At 36.6% G+C, this 7816-nt stretch overlaps 2 protein-coding genes across 7 annotated transcripts; one reads left to right on the forward strand and one right to left on the reverse strand.

The window, feature by feature from the left end:
* Positions 1-16: 16 nt before the first annotated feature.
* Positions 17-7651, reverse strand: LOC124449863. 5 transcript variants are annotated; one of them, XR_006949630.1, is made up of 4 exons: positions 6308-7651; positions 1088-1552; positions 846-893; positions 17-273 (listed from the first exon to the last, which is right to left on the reverse strand). XR_006949630.1 is itself a non-coding variant. In XM_047000793.1 (2 exons), the coding sequence occupies exon 2, from the start codon at positions 1524-1526 to the stop codon at positions 1092-1094; it is 435 nt and encodes a 144-aa protein (XP_046856749.1). In that variant the 5' UTR covers positions 1527-1552; positions 6308-7651; the 3' UTR covers positions 427-1091. The 5 variants fall into 5 exon arrangements, 1 of the variants encoding a protein (XP_046856749.1); XR_006949628.1 differs by having other exon boundaries at positions 1003-1552; XR_006949629.1 differs by lacking the exon at positions 17-273 and having other exon boundaries at positions 427-893.
* Positions 2379-6324, forward strand: LOC124449854 (protein argonaute-2-like). Of its 2 annotated transcripts, XM_047000780.1 has the most exons (4): positions 2379-4629; positions 4693-5031; positions 5103-5516; positions 5590-6324. In XM_047000780.1, the coding sequence occupies exons 1-4, from the start codon at positions 2574-2576 to the stop codon at positions 5964-5966; spliced, it is 3186 nt and encodes a 1061-aa protein (XP_046856736.1). In that variant the 5' UTR covers positions 2379-2573; the 3' UTR covers positions 5967-6324. The 2 variants fall into 2 exon arrangements, with proteins under 2 accessions (XP_046856736.1, XP_046856734.1); XM_047000778.1 differs by having other exon boundaries at positions 2379-5031.
* Positions 7652-7816: the final 165 nt, after the last annotated feature.

The raw sequence follows: 7816 nt of genomic DNA on the forward strand, positions 1-7816 counted from the left end.
TCATCCGTGAGTTTAATTTCTACCTGTGTAGTCATACTGGTATCCAAGGCACAAGTAAACCAGCTCTTTATCATGTACTGTACGATGACAGTAACTTCACCTCAGATGACTTACAGATTCTTACCAATCAATTGTGTTATACATACGTACGTTGTACCAGGTCCGTGTCTATTCCTGCGCCTGCGTATTATGCCCATCATGTTGCATTCAGAGCAAGACATCATCTCAAGATGGACAGTGCTATTGAAGGCAATACCATTTCCAATGACGAATCTAAGGTTACAACAGAACAAAGAAATCTTGTCAAGGTCCATCCACATGTTAACTGTTCTATGTACTTTGCTTAAAGTTACATTATATTCTTACCTTCTGATGGGGTTAATCCTTAAGAATGATTTATTCAGGATTAATTTTAAATGAAATCTGTTGATTTGCTTCCATTTTAGTTGTACTGCTAGTTTAGTATGGCAAGCTTGTTTAAAAAGGACTTTTATTTATAATCAATATCAAAGTATATTTTATAGTAAATTATGTGAGTTTTTTTAGCAAATATTGATAAAATTATACTCTATCATTTCTTCAACTGCTTGGTGAGTCCAAAACAGCCTCATCCTACTAAAGAAATTTTAAGTAGTATAATTTTGTGTGTTTATGTTTGTATGGATGTTTATATTTCAATAAATACCTCATCCTTTTGCAAAAGTTGTTCTTATAGTTAATCACTTTTTCGTTTCTACCATCTTTCCTTAATATTCTATTCATTTGTTTTAACGATTCTTGTTGTTTCACCTTTGCTTCGTGTAATTTTATCTCTGTATCAATTACAGCAAAAAATTCCATTTCACCTTTTTGTATAAGATCTTTGTCATCATGTTCTTCATGGTTTTCTGCACCTTGTAGCGATAAATAAAAAGATTAACATTACAATAAGCAAACCACACAACAACTCAACAAGAAAGTTAAATCAATTGCATCTTCAAATTAGGTAATGTATATATTTACCATCACCCTATATCCCCGACAATCATCCATCTATATCCTATATCTACCACCAAGTATCTTTTTACAATCAGCAAACAATATTCACCATCCTATATTCCTCCAGGAAATCCACCATCTCTAGAATCACTTTGTTCTTGAACTTTTAACTGCTGGACATTTTCTGCTAAGGTTTCAACATCCTGTTGAGCTGTGGGAATTTGAACATTGCTTGCTTGAGCAGATGTTGTTTCTGGTTGAGAAGTCTGTTCTTGCTTCTTCCTTCTTTGACGTTGTTTTTTAGAAGTTGATTTTGCTTGATCTTTATCTTCGCTGACTTGAAATTCTTGAGAAGGAGTTGCTTGTGTGACAGATGGTGTTGTTTCATCAACAGTCAAAGCAATGGCTCCTCTATCACTTGATCTTGTATCTTGTAAACCGCTAGGAGCTACACTTTCATTCGTTCGTGCTTCATTCCCACCACGACCACGTCCACGACCTCGACGACTTCCCCTTCCTTTATTTCTTCTGCCTCGACCCTCAGACATCGAAAATTTTCACTCTTTTATAACTTCTACAAAACAATTCAATAGGCATATCATGTAAGTCAGTGTGTCGGACTTGGCAAATGACATATGAATGTATAAAATTACAGGAAACTGCTCAAAATTTCTTCGAAAAGAAAAGCAACTTTTATACATTTCAAATCATTAAAAATGAAAGTAAAAGAGGAAAACACTATGGTATATTCCTCCCTAAATTTGCTCAGCCTGAATCATTGAATACCTGTTGCAAATCATATACCAAATATGGTAGCTATTATTCAATAATGACAATTTTTATCACTAAAATCATGGCAAAGGCTCGACTGCAAATATTTTTAATGGTCTAAACGTATTATACACATATATTATAAATGTTTTGTTAAATTCCTAACACAAATATGACTTAAAAACAACTCTGGAGTTAGTCTTATCCCACACAAACACCACCTTCAGCTTGGAGAAGCAGGCTATTTTTTGCCATTTGCCTATATCGTTGGTCACTGGGGAAAACCCATTGAGTTCTATAATTGAGTTATTATAGAATGGGAAAACTCAGTGAACTCTACAACAACGATTGTTATGGAGTTCGTTGATGCAAACACAGCGCATTGTGTTTATTTTATAAACGGACACCTTGGACGCTGACCCAAACCCTAACCTATAATTCCACATAATCCTAACCAAAAAGGAGCCCGCGCTACGCACATAAGCGCTTCGGAAATTCGCTAAACTGCAGTCTGGCGAGAAATTCCTGAATTCTTTCAAAGTACATCAAGTATTACCAGAAACAGGAGTTTACTACTAAGACCGCTGACCGTTGTTACTGTTATAAATCTCGACCATCGCCTAATATTCTCGACCATCGCTTGATATTCTGGACTAGCGGTTGGAATTCTCAATACACTTTTGTCACGTTTGGCTTGCCATATGTAACGAGGGTGAATAATCCGTTGTGAATTTTTACAATCTGTTCTACGTCATATTTATATTTATACTTGTCATCAAGGTCTTACTGGAAAAACAAAATCGTGAAAATATCTCTGATTCTTGATGAGCGATCGCGGTCAGAGAAGAGGACGTCGACTAGAACATGAAGAAGGTGTAGCTTTAGCTACTGAACATAGACGACTACAGCAACAACAAATAAAACATCACAGAGATGAGCAACAACAACAACATCCAGCGCAACGTGATAAACGACGACAACCAGAACAAGGACAACAGCTGCAAACGTGCAAACGTTTCAAACAACAACAGAAAGAACAACGCGATGAGAGGCCTCGTTATGAACAACGTGAGGAGAGATTGTCTCGTTATGATCAACGTGAGGAGAGATTGTCTCGTTATGATCAACGTGAGGAGAGATTGCCTCGTTATGAACAACGTGAGGAGAGATTGTCTCGTTATGATCAACGTGAGGAGAGATTGTCTCGATATGAACAACGTGAGGAGAGATTGTCTCGATATGAACAACGTGAGGAGAGATTGCCTCGTTATGATCAACGTGAGGAGAGATTGTCTCGTTATGATCAACGTGAGGAAAGATTGCCTCGTTATGATGGTCCAGCTTTTAGTAGATCACAGGAAAAACCTTCTACACCACAAAACCTCCTGTTGACCCAACCATCAATTCAACCATCTAGCCCACCACAACCAGCACCCTCTGAAGCTTTAACACCACAAGCCCAAACTTCCCAGGGAGCAGTTAAACCTGACAGACCCAGTCAAATAAAAACTGTTCCTCCCAAGTCCAGTAAAGGTGTGCTTAAGCCACCACGTCGACCAGATGCAGGAGGTAAATCGGGACGACGCATTGACCTCAGAGTCAATTTTCTTCCTTTTAAACTCACTACTGAGGATATTCATCATTATCATTCTGACATCAAAGAAAAAGGAAAAAAAAGTGAAGAAGGATTCACAAAGTCAGATAGACCAAAAATTCTACAGAAAGCTCAAGAAATGTATGACAAAGACAACCCAGAAGGTCCCAAGTGGGTGTATGATAAAAATGGCACAAATATCTATTGTAGCAAAAAAATTCCTGGTTTTGAGTCAGGTCGACAATACACAGTACAGTTTACAACAGATAATGGCAAAGAAAAAACGTTTATTGTTGATATTAAATGGGTTGCTTATTGTAGCCTTTATGAACTAAACAAAGCACTTGAAGGCCGACATACTGAAATACCTTATGATACTTTACAAGCTATAGAAGTTGTTATACAACAAATGCCAAAAATGAGAACAATACAAGTTCGTTCTTCATTTTTTGACTATCCAAGTGGTCGTGAAAGAGATCTTGGAGGAGGTATACAAGTCTGGAATGGTACATTTCTCAGTATTCGACCAACTCAGTGGAAAATGATGTTAAATGTTGATACCAGTTCAACTGGTTTTTACAAACCTCAACCTGTTATCGACTTCATGTGTGAATTTCTTAATTTAAGAAACTTACCTCGATCGTTAGATGCAAGGCAAAGAATGAAATTTGCAAAGGAGATTAAGGCCATCAAAGTGGAAACAACTCACGTGAAAAGAAAGCAAAAGGCAGGTGGTCTCACCGACAGATCAGCCAGAGAAGAGACATTTGACTGTGATGGTCGCAAAGTCACTGTGCTTGATTATTTTAAAAACACATATAATATAAGTTTAAGACACCCAGATCTTCCATGTGTAAAAATTGGTCAAAAGGGAAGTCTCATTCCAATGGAACTTTGCCATGTAGTCAGTGGTCAAAAGAAACAGGGAAAGCTCACTGGACGGCAAACACAACAGATGATTCGTAGCACAACTATTCCAGCACCAGACAGAATGCAAAAAATCATGGAATTGATTAGAAAACTTCGATTTGAGCAAGATCCTTATTTACATGACTTTGGTTTCAGCATTGGTAATAAACTTATTGGTATACAAGGTCGAGTCCTAGATCCTCCTTCCATGATGTTTGGCCCTATTAATCGACCGAGCCATGAGATGCGTAGAGATGATGCATGGAAGATTACAAAGAAAATGCTCGTCCCTAAGGAATTAAGGGAATGGGCACTGATTTCATACAAGAAAAGACAACCAGGTCGTGGAAGAGGTCCTGACCATTTAGACAACCAAGGTATGGGTAATCTTATCCACTATTTAATAGAGGTTGGCCGCGAGAAAGGTGTAAATGTTGGAGATCCATGTCATGTGTCACTGGAAACTGACTTAAATGGGATTGACAAGTTGTTTGGTCGCCTGAAAGCTAGGTATCCCAATCTGCAGTTAATAGTTGTTGTCTTACCAGTGGATGGAGATGATTTCTACGAAGAAGTAAAGCATTGTGGTGATGTTGTCCATGGAATCATCACACAGTGTATTAAAGTTGAGAAAGCTAGTGATGATTTCTCAGACTGGAGAAAGAAGGAAACTTTGGTTAATTTGTGGCTTAAAATGAATGCCAAACTTGGTGGGACAACGTGTGCTTTGGATAAGGCCATGAAATCTCCAATTTTGAAACGACCTGTGATCATTTTTGGTAAGATCTTAACTTTGGTGAGAGCTTACATGAAGATCAATTCTGTCAACATTTACCTATCTTGTTTTTAGGTGCTGACGTGACCCATCCAGGTGCTGGGAATAAATCAAGTCCCTCAATTGCTGCTGTTGTAGCCAGTAAAGACTCATACCCAACCCTCTACAATGCTGAGGTTCGTGTCCAAAAACACAGACAGGAAATGATTGAGGATCTGAAAGAAATGACAAAGGAATTGTTGAAAAAGTTTAGACAATCTACAAAAGCCATTCCTGAAAAGATTTTATTTTATCGAGATGGTGTTAGCAGGGGTCAATTTCAAGATGTCTTGATTAAGGAGTTATCAGCCATTCAAAGAGCTTGTCTTGAACTTCAAGCAGGCTGGACACCTGCCATAACCTTTATTGTGGTCCAAAAAAGACATCATGCCAAATTCTTTGCAACAGATCCTAAAGATCAAAAAGGCAAAAGTAGAAATATTCCAGCAGGTAAGCATGTTTTATTTTATGATCACAACTTCTTGAAGGAAACAAATGCAAATTCTTGTGTTTTGTTTTTTAGGTACAGTCGTTGATACACAGATATGTCATCCGTACGAGTTTAATTTCTACCTGTGCAGTCATGCTGGTATCCAAGGCACAAGCAAACCAGCTCTTTATCATGTACTGTACGATGACAGTAACTTTACCTCAGATGACTTACAGATTCTTACCAATCAATTGTGTTATACATACGTACGTTGTACCAGGTCCGTGTCTATTCCTGCGCCTGCATATTATGCCCATCATGTTGCATTCAGAGCAAGACATCATCTCAAGTTGGACAGTGCAACTGAAAGAAGTACTATTTCCGATGATGAACCTAGGGAGGTTACAACGGAACAAAGAAATCTTGTCAAGGTCCATCCAAATGTTAACTGTTCTATGTACTTTGCTTAAAGTTACTTTATATTCTTACTGTCTTCTGATGGGGCTAATCCTAGACAATGATTTATTCAGGATTAATTTTAAACGAAATCTGTTGATTTGCTTCCATTTTAGTTGTACTGCTAGTTTAGTATGGCAAGCTTGTTTAAAAAGGACTTTTATTTATAATCAATATCAAAGTATATTTTATAGTAAGCATTTGATTTTTTTTTAGCAAATATTGATAAAATTATACTCTATCATTTCTTCAACTGCTTGGTGAGTCCAAAACAGCCTCATCCTACTAAAGAAATTTTAAGTAGTATAATTTTGTGTGTTTATGTTTGTATGGATGTTTATATTTCTATAAATACCTCATCCTTTTCCGAAAGTTGTTCTTATAGTAAATCTCTTTTTTGTTTCTACCATCTTTCCTTAATGTTCTATTCATTTGTTTTAACGATTCTTGCTGTTGTTTCTCTTTTGCTTCGTGTGATTTCTTCTCTGTATCAATTACAGCAAAAAATTCCATTTCAGCTTTTTGTATAAGATCTTCGTCATCCTTTTCTTCATGGTTTTCTGCACCTTGTAGCGATAAATAAAAAGATTGACATTACAATAAGCAAACCACACAACAACTCAACAAGAAAGTTAAATCAATTGCATCTTCAAATTAGGTAATGTATATATTTACCATCACCCTATATCCCCTACAATCATCCATCTATATCCTATATCTACAACCAAGTATCTTTTTACAATCACCACACAATATTCACCATCCTATATTCCTCTAGGAAATACAGCATCTGTAGAATCACTTTGTTCTTGAACTTTTAACTGTATGACATTTTCTGCTAAGGTTTCAACATCCTGTTGAGCTGTGGGAATTTGAACATTGCTTGCTTGAGCAGATGTTGTTTCTTGTTGAGAAGTCTGTTCTTGCTTCTTTATTCTTTGACCTTATTTCTTTGAAATTTTTCTCGTTTGTTCTTTATCTTCACTGACTTAAAATTCTTGAGAAGGAGTTGCTTGTGCGACAGTTGGTGTTGGTTCATCAACAGTCAAAGCAATGGCTCCTCTATCACTTGATCTTGTATCTTGTAAACCGCTAGGAGCTACACTTTCATTCGTTCGTGCTTCATTCCCACCACGACGACGTCCACGACCTCGACGTCTTCCCCTTCCTTTATTTCCTCTTCCTCGACCCTCAGACATCGAAAATTTTCACTCTTTTATAATTTCTACAAAACAATTCAATAGATATATCATGTAAGTCAGTGAGTCAGACTTTCCAATTGACACCTGAATGTATAAAATTACAGGAAAATGCTCAAAATTTCTTCGAAACGAAAAGCAACTTTTATACATTTCAAAACATTAAAAATGAAAGTAAAAGACGTGTATGCATAGAGATTATAAACTAAACATTATGGTAAGTTCCTCTCTAAATTTGCTCAGCCTGAATCATTGAATACCTGTTGCAAATCATATACCAAATATCATAGCTATTATTCAATAATGACAATTTTTCTCGCTAAATCATGGCAAAGGCTTACTGCAAATATTTTTAATGGTCTAAATGTATTATACACAGATATTACAAATGTTTTATCAAATTCCTAACACAAATATGACTTAAAACAACTCTGGAGTTAATCTTATCTCACACAAACACCACCTGCAGAAGCAGGTTATTTTGCCCTTTGCCTTCATCGTCATCACTATGGGAAAGCCCCAACAAGTCGTTAAATTTATAGGCGAAATCAAACATAATTATTTGAAATATAAATAATACTGGTGTGAAGTATTGAGAAGAAAGTGTTTGAAAGATATTTTGAGAAGATACGATGTAACGAGGGCGAATAAAAAGTTGTCAATTT

Source organism: Xenia sp. Carnegie-2017, unplaced genomic scaffold (assembly GCF_021976095.1).
Source record: "Xenia sp. Carnegie-2017 unplaced genomic scaffold, XeniaSp_v1 HiC_scaffold_23, whole genome shotgun sequence".
In the NCBI taxonomy this organism is placed as follows: domain Eukaryota; kingdom Metazoa; phylum Cnidaria; class Anthozoa; order Malacalcyonacea; family Xeniidae; genus Xenia; species Xenia sp. Carnegie-2017.

Coding starts and splice junctions, on each gene's coding strand:
- LOC124449863 (XM_047000793.1), bottom strand. CDS start 1,526: ATGTCTGAGGGTCGAGGCAGAAGAAATAAAGGAAGGGGAAGTCGTCGA.
- LOC124449854 (XM_047000778.1), top strand. CDS start 2,574: ATGAGCGATCGCGGTCAGAGAAGAGGACGTCGACTAGAACATGAAGAA. Junction 5,032..5,102: donor ACGACCTGTGATCATTTTTG/GTAAGATCTTAA, acceptor TCTTGTTTTTAG/GTGCTGACGTGACCCATCCA. Junction 5,517..5,589: donor AAGTAGAAATATTCCAGCAG/GTAAGCATGTTT, acceptor TTTGTTTTTTAG/GTACAGTCGTTGATACACAG.